Source organism: Balaenoptera acutorostrata, chromosome 20 (assembly GCF_949987535.1).
Source record: "Balaenoptera acutorostrata chromosome 20, mBalAcu1.1, whole genome shotgun sequence".
NCBI lineage: Eukaryota > Metazoa > Chordata > Mammalia > Artiodactyla > Balaenopteridae > Balaenoptera > Balaenoptera acutorostrata.
The window spans coordinates 2,923,170-2,940,330 of record NC_080083.1 but is presented as its reverse complement, the minus strand read 5'-3'; the positions used below and the strand labels follow the sequence as shown (position 1 = coordinate 2,940,330).

The 17,161-nt window shown below is 41.9% G+C and overlaps 1 protein-coding gene across 6 annotated transcripts; it reads left to right on the top strand.

Moving 5' to 3' along the window:
- Positions 1-1,908: 1,908 nt before the first annotated feature.
- ZNF286A (zinc finger protein 286A) lies at positions 1,909-16,150 on the top strand. Of its 6 annotated transcripts, none has more exons than XM_057535437.1 (7): positions 1,909-1,961; positions 2,253-2,463; positions 3,502-3,590; positions 7,034-7,148; positions 8,197-8,289; positions 11,602-12,856; positions 13,736-16,150. In XM_057535437.1, the coding sequence occupies exons 2-6, from the start codon at positions 2,427-2,429 to the stop codon at positions 12,831-12,833; spliced, it is 1,566 nt and encodes a 521-aa protein (XP_057391420.1). In that variant the 5' UTR covers positions 1,909-1,961; positions 2,253-2,426; the 3' UTR covers positions 12,834-12,856; positions 13,736-16,150. The 6 variants fall into 6 exon arrangements, with proteins under 6 accessions (XP_057391420.1, XP_057391419.1, XP_057391425.1 ...); XM_057535440.1 differs by lacking the exon at positions 1,909-1,961 and adding exons at positions 3,911-3,986; positions 4,347-4,528 and having other exon boundaries at positions 2,415-2,463; positions 11,602-16,150; XM_057535436.1 differs by having other exon boundaries at positions 11,602-16,150.
- The last annotated feature ends 1,011 nt before the right edge of the window (positions 16,151-17,161 follow it).

The window sequence follows — 17,161 nt, the reverse complement described above, 5'->3', positions numbered from 1 at the left end:
TAGGACCAACTGTAGCCATCTGTCTCCCAGAAGGTCTCCAATCAGTTTTTCAATAGTTTCTCAACAACCTCCCTCCTTCCAAAGGCATCCAGGTTGGGTTTTGGACAAGGAGCTAGCCACTTACATTAGGATGCTGTGTTAGCTACCTTTTTCTGTATAAGAATATTACTACAGACTTAGTGGCTCAAAACAGCACACACTTATTATCTCACGGTATCTGTGGCTGAAGGTCCGGGCACAGCTTAGCTGGGTCCTCTGCAGCCAGTTGTCAAGGTTTCAGCCAGGACTGGGTTCTCATATGAAGACTCTACTAGGGATGATCCACTTCCAAGTACCTGGGGGTTGTTGGCAAGGGTTAGGTCCCTACTGGTTGACAGTTCCCTGTCATGTGGATTTCCCCAACATTACACTTGCTTCACCAATGCCAGCAAAGAGGATTACCCTAGCAAAACAAGCATTAGAATCATGTCACCTGTTATGTTTTATGGGTTAAAAGTAAGTCACAAGTCCTATCCACACTCAGTGGGGGGTGGATTATACACAGGTGTGAATACCAGGAGACTCAGATAATGAGAACCACATTGGAAAATGGGAACTGGATAAGGGGGTGCCTTCTTGTAGGAACTAAAAATCATCTTTCCCAAAGTTTTTGAAAGCCACTGAAGGGTTAAGTAACATCTTATTCTTGCTTCAGAACAATCACGAGCCAGAACGTGTGGCAAATAGATTGGTGGGAAAGCAAACTTGACTTGGGGAAATCAGCTAAGAGACTGGTACTGTAATCCTAGTGAAATGTCGGTGGCTAGAGCTAGGGTAATACTAGTGGGAGAAGAGAAAGATGGACAAACTGGAGAATACAATAAATAGGACCTCGTGATGAACAGACAGCGATAGTTAAGGATATTCTGCTTCTGGTTTTTGCAAATGGGTTTGTGAGCAGTAATATTACTCACTAAGAAAAAGAGGGGCAGGCTTCCCTGGTGGCGCAGTGGTTGAGAATCTGCCTGCTAATGCAGGGGACACGGGTTCGAGTCCTGGTCTGGGAAGATCCCACATGCCGCGGAGCAACTAGGCCCGTGAGCCACAACTACTGAGCCTGCGCGTCTGGAGCCTGTGCTCTGCAACAAGAGAGGCCGCAATAGTGAGAGGCCCGCGCACCGCGATGAAGAGTGGCCCCCGCTCGCCGCAACTAGAGAAAGCCCTAACACAGAAACGAAGACCCAACACAGCCAAAAATAAAAATAAATAAATAAAATTTGAAAACAAACAAACAAAAAAACCTCCTTTAAAGAAGAAGAGGGGCATTTAGACATTCTGAGTTTGGGTGTGTCCAGTAACAGAATTAGAGATAAAACGTGCTCCCTTGAGAGAACACCTCCTTTGATAAATCTAATTTTTATGCTTGCAAATAACCTGTTGCTCAAATTTGTTGAAACTGGTTAAATCTTTTCAACTCCCCTATCTCACACGTGTGAATTTTCAGTATAACAAGTAGCCTACGGACGCATGCACATCGGTTTGCAAAGTACACCTTTCACATTGTTTGACGGCAAAGGATGAGACTTGGGAGGACAAGAATATGGGGAAAGCCATATACTCTAAGATACCTTACACTGGAGTGATTTGCGTGGGCAGCGTCAGCAGGTCCACGTACTGACACAGCGCCGGACTGGCAACAACGCAGCTCTGCGGTTCACGCTCTCGCGTGTCCGCAGGATCCCGCACGAGCTAAGCGACCGCTACTCTCGCGAGAGGGAGGGAGACCGCGGCTCCTTGGATTCCCCAAACCGCGCTACGCGAGCTCCCACCTGCTGAGGAGCGGAGTCCGGCCACTCCCGCGGGCTTCTGGGAATCGTAGTTCCGGGGCCGGACGAGGCCCGCCAGTCTTCCTTGTGCTGTTGCGCATGCGCGGCCCCGCTGGCCGGAGAAGTTCGTAGCCTTTGTGAGGCCCGGCGTGGGAGGTGAGTTGTTGCTCAGGTGCGGCTCTCCTTGCTCGGCCTCGGCGGTGCCCCCGGGGCATTAGTCTGCGCCGAGCCGGGTGGAGTGCGCGCTGGAGAAAGGGGCGTCGAGGGCAGGCACGAGCCCCATCCCCGAAGCCCCGGGGCGCGGGGTGGGCGGGGGCTTGGTCTGCGCGGCGGCCCCTTGGCTGCGGCCCGGGCGCCTCTCCTCTGGCCGCGCGGCCGCCGCGCAGCTCCGAGCGGCAGCGCCAGGCGCGAGCGCCCAGCCTCAGGGATGCTGTCCCGGCTTTCCAGGTGCCAGCCTCGAGGGCCAAACCGGCTCGGGACGGAGCGAAGCCTTTCGGAGGAGCCCCCCGAGGGGAGGCGGGAAGGAGGACCACGAGGCCTCGGGGCTTCCCGCTCCTCCGCGCGGCGAGGGCTGCGCTGGGGGGAGAGCTGAACCTTCGCGGCCGGGAGGAGGTGGTGACCATGGAGACAGATATGGCCGAAATGCCTGGGAAGAGCGGTGAGGGGGGCCGGTGTTGAACTTGTGCTGGGGGCCGGGCCGAATTCTTCCTCCTGAACGGGAGTCACTGCTGTCCGGCTCCTTTGTCTGGGGATGGAAGGGCTCTTTGGGTGAGAGTGGAGGGCGTGCTGTGGGATCCCAGCTGGGTGCACAGCGGACCCTCCAAAGACACCGCCAAAATGTGAGCGAAATGTCATCTTCTGAGGCTTGAGCATAGCCTCGTACTTTGTCTCACACCTTCTTCCTGCCGGGTGATTATACCATCCTAGCCTCATCAGTGGGTCTGACAGTTTAGCTTTTTGGTTGGCAAAAGTATTTTCCACTCCTGTTCCTCCACTTCGGACAAAAACCCTTTGGTTTCAGTAGAGGAGATACTTTTGCTTAATAGAGGAGGCACCAGGCAGAGGAGTCAGTGACTGGCTTCCAGTTCTCCTAGAAGTTTGGTCTGTGACCTCTTATATCAGAATCCACACCCTGCCCCTACCTGTGCTTGTTGGATTTCTAGATTGTACCCCAGTCTCAGCTAGTGATAATTATTTAGAGATGGGATCCAGCAAGCTACATTTAGACTAAGCTTGCAGGGTGATTTTTCAGAACCGTTGAGACTCTTTTTCCCGTATTAATTTAATGTAGATTAAGCTCAGAGAAAAACTTATTTTAATTTCCGGATCAGAGTGCCGTCTTCCAGGATGTCGTTGTTTCAGGCTGCCTTCAGTCGCAGTGTTTGTAGGGAACACCAGGAGTACGGTGGTGGGAATTTTTTTTTTTAATATTTATTTGGTTGCGTCGGGTCTTAGTTGCGGCAGGTGGCCTCCTTAGTTGCGGCTCCAGGGCTCCTTAGTTGTGGTATGCGAACTCCTAGTTGCAGCATGCATGTGGGGTCTAGTTCCCTGACCAGGGATCAAACTGGGGCCCCCTGCATTGGGAGCATGGAGTCTTATCCACTGGGCCACCAGGGAAGTCCCGAGAATTTTAAGCTCATAAATCTGAGTCACAAGGTAGATCTAGGCCCTATCATGACTGCTTTCTTGCCCTTAGCTCCGTCTTCCCAGGATTCTCCCTTTTCCCAAGAAAAGAGGACAGAAGAGGGAGAAGTGGCAGCTTTGCGCCTCACAGCCAGATCGCAGGTGAGTCTCTGCTGGTTATTGAAATTCCACCTTATTCCTCGGAGTGCAGACGCACTCCCTTCTTTTTGATGTGGAGTTTCTGTGTCCATTAGAGCTGAGTTCTAATTCGAAGAGACAACTAAGAGTGACTAAAGGGCTCAGTGGAAAATGTTTTCTGCTTCTTCGTTGTATCTTGTCCGTCTAGTATTTATTATCACTCAGCAGGCGTGGAAGGAGCATTGCCCTTCTTTAGCCCATTAGCTAATTTCTATGCTTGTTATTTGGGAAACGATTTTAAAAGACAATGTGGTGCATACCTCTTAAAATGTATGTTTCACTAGGGGAAACAACATACACGTGACTGTTAAGTACGAATTTAAGAAAACACCTGAAGTGCTGGAGTGAATTATGAACATAGTGAGTACTCAAATAGTTCAAAGGAATGCTGGAAAGGGAAGCCTATAAAAGATTTAATTTAAAGAGTTAGAATCCAGCCCAACAAGATGATGAATGCGGATGTATTTTAGAGGTGAACTGTTACCAAGTTACAACTCAGTTTCCAAACTCTCACTTCCCCAAGGGCAAATATTAAGAATTGCTGAATTTAAGTGGTAGTTGTATATGGGTGATTAGTGTGTTAGTCTTTCAACTTTTTGTATGTCTGAACATTTTTTTTAAACGAAGTTGAGTGGGAGAAGAGAGTTCTCCATGGTGTGTGTCATACCACAATGCAAAGATTCCTCCACTAGCCTCTCTTTTTGCTCCTTTAATCCAAAGTGTGAAAGTGGACATTGCACATTGCTGCTGTTTGTCAACGTGATTTCTCAGGATCCTTGTATACTTGCTTGCCTCCATTGGTTTCTCGAATACCTTATGTGAATATTGAAGACTTCATTAGTCAAGAAGCTTTAAGTTGCACCTGATGAAAACTCGATTCAAACTGGCTTAAGTAAAAAGAGGTATTTATTGACTATTATAAGTGAAAAATCCAGGTCTGGCTAAAATTGAGTTCAGGCAGTGACATTAGAATCTATTTTCTCCATTTCAGTGACCTTTTCTTTTCTTTCTGTGTGTTTTGCACTCAAGCAGGCTTTTCTTCTCGTGCAGGGTAGCCCCTAACGAATTTAGGCCTACATCTTCCCATGTTGAAGATCAGAGAAAAGGGGCATCTTCCCTTCTGGTCGTTGCAGAAGAAGGACTGAGCTTAACTCTATAATAGGTATTAGGCCCATTGTTGGACCATTATTGGCAAATCTGAGTGTGATGATCAGACTAGAAAATATACCTGTACATACACATACAAACACACATCCCACCCATGGGTCAGAGATGGAGCTGTACTTCCTGAACTGCATGGCCTAAAAGTGGCCACAGGCATAGCAGCCAGAGGAAAGTCAGAGTACAGGTACCAGAAAAAGGGTGAATGCTTTATACATTTCAACACATTAATATTAGATTCAAGACTGCTTTTATAGCTTCAGAATGGATTAAACCTTTTATGGAAATTTTTAAAACTGTCCTTTTTGCATTGCATTGGATTTTGTTTGATGCTAATACTGCAATTGTCTTTCTTATTAGAATTTGCCTGGGCTGTTTATCTTTTACTTATTAGACTTTTTTAATAATTAGAGTTTTAATTTTTGCTCATGGTAACCAGGTGAACGGTACAGACGTATATAAATATTAAAGTATATTACCTGTCCTTACCTCCCCAAGTTCAGTCCACCACCTCTTCCTACTGAGGATAACGGTTTTGTGTATATTTTTCCATGTTTTTGTTGAGCTTGAAGTACTGTATTCAGATATGTGGTATACTATATTTCCTTCCATCCCCCCCTCCATCCCCAACTTTGGGGGTTTTGTCTGGATCTCTTTTCTGTAAAGAGGATGTGGCTATTTTAAGAAACCTTTTTATAAGAGAAATTAATTTATTCATATTATGATGATTACTTGTATGTTTCACATTTTTCTTGCTATGTGATTTTTATAATTGTGTTTACTATGCTTTGTTTCTTCTTTTGTATTTTTTTCTGCCTTTTGTGCTGTAGTTTGCATTTTTGTTATTCTGATTTTTTTTTTTCTTTTATGGTTTGGAAGTTAATTTCCACTGTCAGTTTAGCTATAGATATGCAGATTGTAGGATCAAAGTCATTTTTTCTCACAGTATCTTGTCTATTTAGTAGCTGCTTAATGATTTTTACATTTTATTTTCCAAGGATGATTCTTACATTTTTTAAGTCTCAGATTATTTCCATTTTGGGGAACTTTATTTTGAAATAATTTGAGACTTATAGAAATTTAGCAAGTGGTAGAAAGATTTCTCATATGCTCTCCTTTCAGATTTTCCAAAATTTAGCATTTCACCTTGCTTTTATTATTCTTTTTCCAAAATCAGGAAGTTAACATTGGTATAGTACTATAACCTACTGCTCTTATTCAGATTTCCCAGCTGTCTTATTTTTCTTGTTTTTCTTCCCCTTAATTTCTACTTTTATCCTGTAATTCCTTCTGTTTTCCCTAATTTGTTGTTGGGTTCTGTCTCTAATTTGATTTGTATGCTTTGTTCATTTAATTACATTAATTTTCTTTTAACGAAATTGAAGTGTTTCCTCTGAGTACAATTTTAGCCTTATGGCATTGATTTTTGTGTTTTATTTCATTATTTTGAAATTTTGATATGTTTTTTCAGTTACCAGTTATTGCTCTTTCATCTCTGTTTTGGAATTTATTAACATTTACTTTGTTACTTTTGCAAGTGCTTCATGAATATTTAAATAGAAGGTGTTTTCTCTCCAGTTATAGCATTTGGTATATATTTATTTCAATAACCTGGAATATTATTCCCATTCTCTATATCTTTACTTAAAGAGACATGTTCAGTACTGGTATGTGTCTATCTCCATATAGTTTTTGTATTTTATGTCTTGTATAAATAATCCTATGGTGTTTACCCATAAACATTTATATGTGATATCTGTACCCTTAATTAATTTGTTGCTGTCATTTTCCAGTTTAATGCATCTTGCCTTGAATTGATTCCGTGCTTCACTGGATTTGGTGCCAGTCTGTTCATTCCATGGCGAGGACTCACAGGAGAATTATACAGACACATGCCTTTTTTTCTCTGCCTATATTTTGTTTACTTTGCCAAACTACATTGTTGATTCATTGGTTCATGTTTTAACTCTTTGTTCCCCAGAAAAATTAGTCTGTCAGTGGAGAAACCGTGGTTTTGTTTCGTTTGGTTCTCATGTTGAATCTTGGACAGTGTACCTGGCACGTAATTGATACCCAGTGACTTTCCATGGAATGTCCAGGACACATGAGAATGCGTGTCATTTTTCACAGTGATTTTCCCCTGTTGAATACAGCTACGCATCTACTCCAGGGCCAACAGAAACTGGGGGGTGAAAGGGAGGCTGTGGAGTGACAGATGGTGAACAAAAGTATGTTTTGTGTCTTAGGCATCAATGACGTTCAAGGATGTGGCCATGGACTTTACCCCAGAGGAGTGGAGGAGGCTGGATCCTGCACAGAGGGACGTGATGCTGGAGAACTACAGGAACCTGGTCTCGCTCTGTAAGGATGGGCTCCCACCGTGACTCTGGTCCCTGCTTACGGGGACATCATTACCTTATTGACAATGAAGTAGCATAACAAAGCCAGTAATCGTAAAGTATTGATCCCTTTGGGCTCAGAGAAAATCTGTTTCTGCTCTGGGTTCTTGGTGAAATGTCTAGGCTTGTTTTGTATCAGGAGTCTTTGGATTCAAGTGACAGAAACCGAATTCACACTAGCTTAAAAGGGAATCAGATATATTGTCAGGAATTTCTTTTATTTACTTATTTTTTAATTACGTGGTATAGCTTGCCCTGATCTCTTGTGTGTCACAGATGGCCATTGGCCGCTCTAGGGTTACATTATTCTTCCAGTTAGAGAGCTAAGGAAAAAAAGAAGGCTTCTATCCTGGGAGTTTCAGCAAATAGGGTCACATGTCCATCAGTGAAGCAGTAACTCAAGCCAGGGAGATAGAGTATGCTCTGACCAGTTTGGATACTGTGCCCACCTCTGGGGGGGGAGGTATGTGCATGTGTACACATGTACACACATGCATGTACGCATATGTGTTCCTATCAGTGGTGGAAGGAACTATGTTAGCTCCTCCCAAACCTCGTATAATAAATTCCCTAAGAAAGCAGGTTCTAGTAACTGAAGAAGGAAGAAAGGAAAAACATCAGAAGACAGCTAGTCACAGAGTCACAGGCTTGTGGTGCTGCCACTGGGGTCCCACTTCACCCAACTCCTTCTCTGAGCTGAGGACTGGTCTGCAGTATCTCCCTAGAACTCCCACAGTAAACAAGAGAAATTCTCTTCTATTTTTTTACAGGCTAAATATTTGTCTTTTCAAATGCATGTAACTCCTTATGAGGCCCAGGCTCTTGCTGCACCTGTTTTAAGGATCATTTAGAGGCCCTCCACTCCCTTATTCCAGAACGTCCTATGATGTCCTGTCTTTTGTGGATCCAGGGGTTGGGACCGTGCTCTGGGATAGAGCTTTGTGCCCATCACAAAGAGTTAAGTTCCTTTTTTTTCTTTCTTTCTTTTTTTTTTCTTTTTTAATGAGCAGGGCTTCCAGTTTCCAAACCTGAGAACCACAATTTGGAGAATGGAAAAGAACCATTGATGCTTGAGAGAAAAGCCCCCAAAAGCAGCTGTTCAGGTGAGTCAGATAGACGGGAATCTTCGGAAAGAATAACCCCACAAGACAGTAAAGAAGTGGCGCTCTTCAGTGCTTAAGAAAGAATATAGAAGTGCCAACATGCTTTTATTTATTTTAAATTATATTGCATTTTGAATACATACAAAGTCAAGGAAATAAAATAACACTGAGATCAAACATATGCTCACATTTGCTTCATTTGCCTTTTTTCTTTTCCTTTTTTTGTAATGTAAAATAGATTAAAATATCATAACTGTACAGTTTTATGAATTTTCCCAAATTGAACACATTCATGTAGCTAGCATCCACATCAAGAAACAACCTTACTAATAAAAAAAATAAAGAAAAAAAACACAAACAAAAAAATAATTACTGTACTTTCCAGATAATTTTGGCTATTCTGATACTACACCAAAGTTGTGCAAGTGGTAGTTTCTTAAAGGTTAGGTGCAAGGTGCATCTGAAACCATATCCATGAATTTTTCCTACTCTTAAAATCTATTGATCTTTTGGAAAATATTGGTTCACTGAGTTATGCATATCTTCCAAATATTGACACAATACATTATGCAATATTTTAAAAACCACAATTTTCAGTATCACCACTGACCTTACCAGAAAAGCCTTTAAGTATTAGAAAGCTATCAAGCTCTCAGTGGTAGGTAAAAATTTTCCAAAATTCTAATTTCTGCCCAAAAGCTCATATTTTATCAAATACTGTCAGTTGTTTTCCTTGAAGTGACAGGCTCATTTTTTTTTTCAGTTTTGAGGAAATATCTGCCAAATACCCAACATGGATAACATAGTTTGTCAGTCATTCTTTCAAGTAAAAGTGATGGTCCATGAAAAAAAAATGGCCAGTTCATCTCTCAAACAGTCTCATGAGTGGTTTTCCTCAAGGCAAGCATCATACTTCGATATGAGCAGACTTGCATTATGAATATTTCCTATTTCATCATCCAGAATACTAAGAAGGCATGTAGTCAAGGTTTAATAAATAAAATTAATTTATTAAGTTAGTAATAATTCCTGTTGTTTCCTCAGAAATTTTTAAGTGAAACTGGCTTTTTTTTTTTTTTTTAACTGAGAATACATGGTGGGGAAAAATACAACTACTAGTACATTTGGTGTCTTGTCCTGATTTGTGCATAAGTTGTGGGCAGTTTTACCACCATCACTTTTGCAACATCAGTGCAAATGTCAAGACAATGAAAAAGGCAAATAAGATCTAAGCATTATTCTGAAAATAGTTTTGAACCTACAGACTCCCAGGGATCCTCAGACCACCCTTTGAGGTCACAGCCTCTACCCACCTACACTATCCTTATATCAATTTATGTTTTACTGATTTAACAAACACTTATGTAGCACCGATGCTGTGTCAGAGTTTTAAGTGTTTTATAAATATTTTCATTAAACGCTCCTTAAGGTAGGTGTTGTTTGTATTCCTCATGAGGTAGGTACCGTTATTGCCCCATCTTACAGACAAGGAAACTGAAGTAGAAGCGTAAAACAACATGCCCCAGGTCACACAGCTAGTAAGTGGCAGAGCTGGGATTAAATTCATGCATTCTGATTTCAGAGTCCATTGCTCTCAACCACTGTGCTCTTCCTGAATGTCCCCTCTCACCTTGGGGCTTCTGTACATGTCATTCCCTCTACCTGGAACACTCACACCCGTGCTTCTCTACCTGTTACCTGGAACACTCACCCCCGTGCTGCTGTACCTGTTACCTGGAACACTCACCTGAGCCCCAAACCCACTTCAATTTCAGCTCAGCCATTTACCTCCTCAGGGAGGCCTCCCCTCATCCCCCTGGGTTCCCCTCATCATCTTTCACAGCATCATTCGCCTTTTATTTCTTAGTACTTACTACAGGTGCATTTTTATATGTATTTGTAGATGTTAGACTAAATTTTCTCTCCCTTCATATACATAGGGACTGCGTGTTTTTCCCCAGAGCCTAGCATATGGTAGACATCCAATAGGTAATTGTTGAATAAATGGATAGAAGAGTACATAGATGAAGGAACAGAATTCACTTGGCTGTGTGGAATGAGGGGCAGATCTAACTTAACTGTCTTTTGAATGTTTAATCACTCACAGGACCATTTGTTGTAAAAACAAATTATCTTTAGTTCACTGACTGAAATACCACCTTTGTATTGTCCTTAATTCCTATATTTACTTGACTTTACTTCTGAAATTGCTGTTTTGTTTCATTGGTCTATTTACATATTCTTTTGAACCGAACTCTTTATTTTAGCTTTATAGAGTAGTTTCATATTGAATATAAAAATTCTAATAGATTTATAGTAGATATATTCAGAGAGGTTGGCTTCCATCCTTGCCCTCTCTATTCTGGTGTTCTCTCTGTAGGCAGTCATTTTTATTAGTATTTCATTTATCTGTCCTTAGTTTTGGAAAATATAACCAAATATGTCTATATATTTGTATCTCCCCTTTTTTCCCCTACACAAAAAGTAGCAGACCATACACACTCCTTCACAGCTTGCTGGGTTTTTTAAGTTTAATGTATCCTGAAGATTACTTCATAGCAATAGAAGATCATTCTCATTATTTTAATAATATAATGTTTAATATTTTAATAATTTTATTATTTTAAGTTGCACATACTTCATTGTATGTGTACACCATAGTTTAATCAGTTCTTTATAGTATTAAAATATTACTGTATTTTAATATTTGAGATGTTACCAGTCTTTTGCTACCTCAATTAGTGTTGTAATGATTAGCCTTGTTCGGATATAATTTAATGTATCTGCCATTATATCTTTGGGAGATCATTGATTTTTCAACAGGGACATATTATAAAAGAATTCTTAGGGAAGATTTTAAACTAGAAATGGAATGCATATTAGGATGTGAGTAGGGTTGGGTAACTGGAAACTTAGAAGTCATCACTGTGCCCTGCACTAAGGTGGTAACTGCCTGGAAGTTTATGACAGTGCTTGATATTCTATAGAGGTTGTTCCTCCCCTATCCTGATCTGGGATGCTCATTTCCTGCTCATGTGGTGAAATGGTGCTTCATCTGCATCCCTCCTTCTCCTGTCTTTTGGTCATCTTTCCCCCATTCTGATTCCTGGGTAGGGTCTGCTGATTTTCTCTGCATCTACTGTGCATTTGTTTCCCTCCATTTGCTTCTCTTTGCAAGTCATCTTCTAAGAGTCAAATCCACTTGTTCTTTGAAGCCATGCTCTTCACCTTCATTAACTCTTACCCGTTACAGACCTGCCTTTTTGTTGAATTCAGAAAACAAAGGAAATTTGCATTTCCAATTTGTTTCAGACTCAGAGACTAGACCCGGGAGCAAAGATTCAACTTCAGTGCAAGATTTTTCCAAAGAAGAATCATGCCAGGTTGCAGTCATAGACAGGCTGACAAGGAATGGTGTCTATGACTCCAACTTGGAAACAACTCTCGCATGTGAAAACCGGTTAGAGAATCAGCAAGGAAATCAGGAGAGACGCTTGAGAGAAATGTTCACCCACATGAATTCACTCCCAGAAGAGAGAGCTCATGAGCGTGATGTTTACTGGAAAAACTTGAGCCAGAAGTCAGTACTTCTCACTCAAGACAGAGTTCCCAAAGGATCCTGTGCCTTCCATACCCTTGAAAAAAGATTGAAACAGAAATCAACCTTAATGAAAAAGCAGAGGACCTACAAAGAGAAGAAACCTCATAAATGTAATGACTGTGGTGAGCTCTTCACTTACCATTCAGTTCTCATTCGACACCAGAGAGTCCATACCGGGGAAAAACCCTACAGCTGCACCGAGTGTGGGAAGTCTTTCAGCCACAGAGCGAATTTAACTAAACATCAGAGAACTCACACTAGAATTCTCTTTGAGTGCAGCGAATGCAAGAAGGCCTTCACAGAAAGCGCATCCCTTGCAATACATCAGAGAATTCACATTGGAGAGAGACCGTATGAGTGCAGTGAGTGTGGGAAAGGCTTTAATCGAAGCACACACCTTGTGCAGCACCAGCTGATCCACACAGGGGTGAAGCCTTATGAATGCAACGAGTGTGATAAAGCCTTCATTCATTCTTCAGCACTCATTAAACATCAAAGAACTCACACTGGAGAGAAACCCTATAAATGTCAGGAATGTGGGAAAGCCTTTAGCCACTGCTCATCCCTTACCAAACATCAGAGGGTTCATACCGGAGAAAAACCCTACGAATGTAGTGAATGTGGAAAAACTTTCAGTCAGAGCACACATCTTGTTCAGCATCAGAGAATTCACACCGGAGAGAAACCCTACGAGTGTAACGAATGTGGGAAAACCTTCAGCCGGAGCTCAAATTTTGCTAAACATCAAAGAATTCATATTGGGAAGAAACCATACAAATGTAACGAATGCGGAAAAGCCTTCATTCATTCATCAGCCCTTATTCAACACCAGAGAACTCATACTGGGGAGAAACCCTATAGGTGTAACGAATGTGGAAAAAGCTTTAAGTGCAGTTCATCCCTCATCAGACATCAAAGGATTCACACGGAAGAGCAGCCCTGAGGAATGACTGAATGTGAAGAAATGTGAGTTGGTTTTATCGCTGTGTTAAATACCTGAGCAGTTTGTGTGGAAGACCCATAAACTGCTGCCTGAGGACCAGTTCTGTGTGTATCTAACTCTACTTGCATAATACATAGCTTTGAGGCATAAACAGAATGTTCCTTATATCCATTGATTTGATCATTCTGAATGCTTGCAGCCAGGAATCTCAAAGGTTGATCCCTAACCCACCCCCTTGCCCCGCAATACCCTTTTGTGGAAATTCAGAAAATCCTTGGGAGTAGGTAGTAATGCAATCAATATGAAATTCAGTTCCCCCCTCTTTGTCACATCAAAGCCTGTTATAGCATCTCACTTTGTAAGGACATTCTTATCTGGTAGGTGAGGCAGAGGGTTCATATTCTTATCATCGGGAAGACACAGAGCTATTGCTCTTTGAATCCAAAGTGGAGACCCAGATATACAGAGAATGTCATTTCTTTTACATTAACTATAAAAACTTAAAGGTTAAGAGCTGAAATGTGCTTTGGATTCCCTCCCAACCCCAAAGGCTACTGTCTCATTTGATGAATATAAGAGGTCTAAATTATGCTCACATGGATTATGCTGAGATTTAGATAATTATTATCCCCCCGCTGGGTACATCTTCACTTTACACTTCCTTGGAAGTTACCCTGAGGTAGAGAAAGAGTCAGAATCTTAACTGTAGTTTTTGATCAAGTCCCTCTTTTCTTATCCTTGGCACTGAATGAATCCTTGGTTTTCTGTAATCACAGTATTAGGGAGATTTCATTTCTTTACCTTATTCTGCTCTCTGTAAAGTATGTTTTGTCACTTGGAGAGAAAGCCCCTGGGATGTGCAGAGTGAGAAGTTGATGGGTTCCATGTGTGGTTACATGTAGGGTCTCGGACAAGAAGAAGAACTGAAGCAGCTTTGAGGCACAAACACCTTCGTGTCACATACAGAAGAGAGTCACAGGACAGTGACTTCAGGAGGGCAAGCGGCTTCTCCCCCTACCCCGCACCCCGGGAAGAAGTTGCCGTTTCTCAGGCCTCACGTTTACCCACATTTTTTTGTTGTCCTGTATGTTGGTTGGTCTTTGCTGTATCCCAGGGCCCCAAGGAAGGTAGAAAAGGCTTGAAGCCACAGTGATTGATTGACATAAGTTACATGGGTGACCAAAGAACCGTGTGGTGGGATTGGAAACACAAAAGCAAAAGTTCAAATAAATATTTAGCAAAACACTATACAAATGTCAATTTTTATTGTTGCTCTGTTATATGGTGTGAGAAGAAAATTATAGAAAAGATAGAGAGGGAAAGATTAGTTACAGGTTTCTTCTTTCTCCTCTCCTAAATCCTATCCTTGGACATTCAGCAATCAGCTTGCACTCTTCCCCCTCCACATTATCCCCGTTACTTCTTATAATTCTTATAGCTTCCTCTGTAGACCTTAGTTCTATTACTGAGGAAAAGAAGAGGTATAGAGTTTAAAGAAGTGATAAAAGAGATCAAGGTCATGTCTAATCCAGCAACGATGGAAATCAAAACAATAGGAAGTGAGACGGGAAGGACTGGGAAGAAAGAGGCTTTGAAAAGAATTTTTAAAAAACAAGAATATATTGAAAGGGGCCAAGGTCTGAAAGGTGGGGGTCGGAGAATGGCTGACACAGGACAAAATAAACAAAATAGAGCTCAGCCCTCTCATCACCTCGATATTCAGATTAACGGTCTGAGGTGCAAGTTGATAAGCTATGGCCTGGACCCACTACCTAGTTCTGTAAATAATGTTTAATTGGAACTGGGCCTCACTCATCATTTACATGTGTTTGGCTGTTTTTGTGCTAAAACAGCAGAGTTGAGTAGTTGCAGCAGAGATTACATGTCCCGGAAAATATTTGCTGTTTCTCAACAGGCCAAATGCTTGAGTGAGAAGAAATTCATCTGGGGGCCAATATTTGGCTAACCCAAGATCAATGGGTTTGGATTCTGCCACCTCCACTTGGCAATTATGTGACTTTGGAAAGCTACTTACTCTTTCTGAGCCCCAGTTTGCTTACCTGTAAAATGGGGACAGATCAACCCTCTCTCAAGGCTGTTGTGAGGATAAGACAATGAATGTAAAGAACCTGGCACATAGTCAGTTGTATTGAGAGACGTCCCCCACTTCTCTCTCTCGCTCTCTCTGTCATTAGTTTCTAGGAGCCCTCACATACGGTGAAATCCACAGATGCTCAAGCCCCTTATATAAAATGGTGTAGTACAGTCGGCCCTCCGTATCTGTGGCTTTTGCATCTTCAGATTCAACCAACCATGGATGGAAATTTGGATCCACTGTTGGTTGAATCTGCTGATGCAAAACCCTTGAATACGGAGGGCCAACGGTATTTATTGAAGAAATCCCCGTAAGTGGACCTGAGCAGTTCAAAGCCATGCTGTTGGAGGATCCACTGTTACATATATTTTAATGAAGTGGTGAGTCTGCTTTAGGCTACGTGTAACAAAATATCATTGACTAAGTGGCTTGTTTATAAACAACCTTCTTACAGTTCCAGAGACTGGGAAGTCCAGGATCAAGGCCCTGGCAGATTCAGTGTCTGGTGAGGCCCCCTCCCCAGTTCTCAGATGGCTATCTTTTCACTGTATCCTACCATGGTGGAAGGGCAGGGGACCCCTCTGGGGCCTCTTTCATGAGGGTGCTAGTCCCGTTCATGGGGGCTCTACCCTCATGACCTCATCACTTCCCAAAGGTCCTGCCTCCAAATACCACCACTTCGGGGATTGGGGTTCCACAGGAATTTGGGGGGGGGACACAAAACATTCTGTCTATAGCAAGTGACTAAGCATCAATCAGAAATGACTTAAGAATGAGTCTTCCACACCTTTACTTATTGATCTAAAGCCGACCATCCTGCTCCCTGGCGTATCGTAGAGAAGGGCTTCACTTCCTTCTGCTCTTGCTTCCATCTGGTGCGCTCCCAGCACAGCCTCCTGGAGACCTCGTGGAATCTGCCTTTTTTCCTTCTAATTATCACTTAACCAGGAGCCACACCATGGTTCCAGAGACTCAAGTATTATTGTCGTTTAATTAGTGTCAAAGGACTTAACTCTAAGCTAGTTTTACTGAGAGCTCTGGCGCTTTGCATTTCAGTATTTGTTCCTTTTATGCTTGGAGTTCAATCAGTTCTAACTGTGTATTTGTGCTCCCACAGGAATCTTGGAAGTTTTAGTGTTCTGCTTTCCAAATGTTTTTGGTTACCTGTAAACAAAATTTGATTGTTCTTATTGGCCCACTGTCAATAAAGATGTCGTTTATATATTTGTTGTCAGAAACTTCTATAAATTGCTTTTAAATTCTCACTTAAGCATGTTTTAAGAGGCAAGAAAAACCAACTATAAAATATCTCCACATCATTCAGGAAACTGATCGCATTTCAAATTGTTCATCTGGGCTTCACAACCTCTGTAAACATGAGCTGGGGGATCACAACCCACGTATCTGCGAGAAGGTGAAAGAGCCACGGAAGGTCGTTCCTACCAAATGATGCTTGAAGTCCTCAGGCCAAGCACACCCCTCACTTAGGCGTATTGGGGAGACCAGGGAGGGAAGAACTTCATGTGAAAAGTACAGTTAAAACTAGGCCAAATATGCTAAAAAACTGATTTAAGGTAAACTTTGAATTACTTTTGGCTTCATCACCCAAAAGTATAAAAACGATAGTATAAGAATATGTTATTCAAATTTGTTGGCAATTAATTAGTTCAATTACCTATTTTAACTCTCATAATTTTTTATTTTATTAAATGAGTTCTCACTTTTTTAAAATTATTACAACAGGACTCTAGTTGGAAGTTCTTTGTCCCTGCTTTCTCCCTTTCCTTACCTAATTCTTCTTTTTGAGGTCCCACCTGGGCTGTCCCTCACCATAGGTTTTATTGACAAGGGGGAAGGGTATTCCCCTGTGGTAATGTATAAAATGTGGCTTTTGTGGATTACCTTGTAGTTCCAAATAATGCCCTCAAAAAATTAGATGTTTTTTCCTGCATTGTTGTTCTTTACATGTTTCACTGTGTAACCTGTTATTTTTGAACCTGTGTTTGTCCATAAACCAGATAATCTGTCCCTAGATTGAGTTTACTATACATAAAATGTGCACAGAGATAGAGGTAAACGGTCTTTGATCCAGCAGTGACTGAGTTTCTGGTATCACCCCTTAGATTCTCCAGATATGTGAACTTTTCGAACAACTCAATAGGGTTGAAGAGCTTGGCTTTTTACTTCCAGAGATCTTATTTCAGAGGACTTCATGTGCACATAAGCATCAATA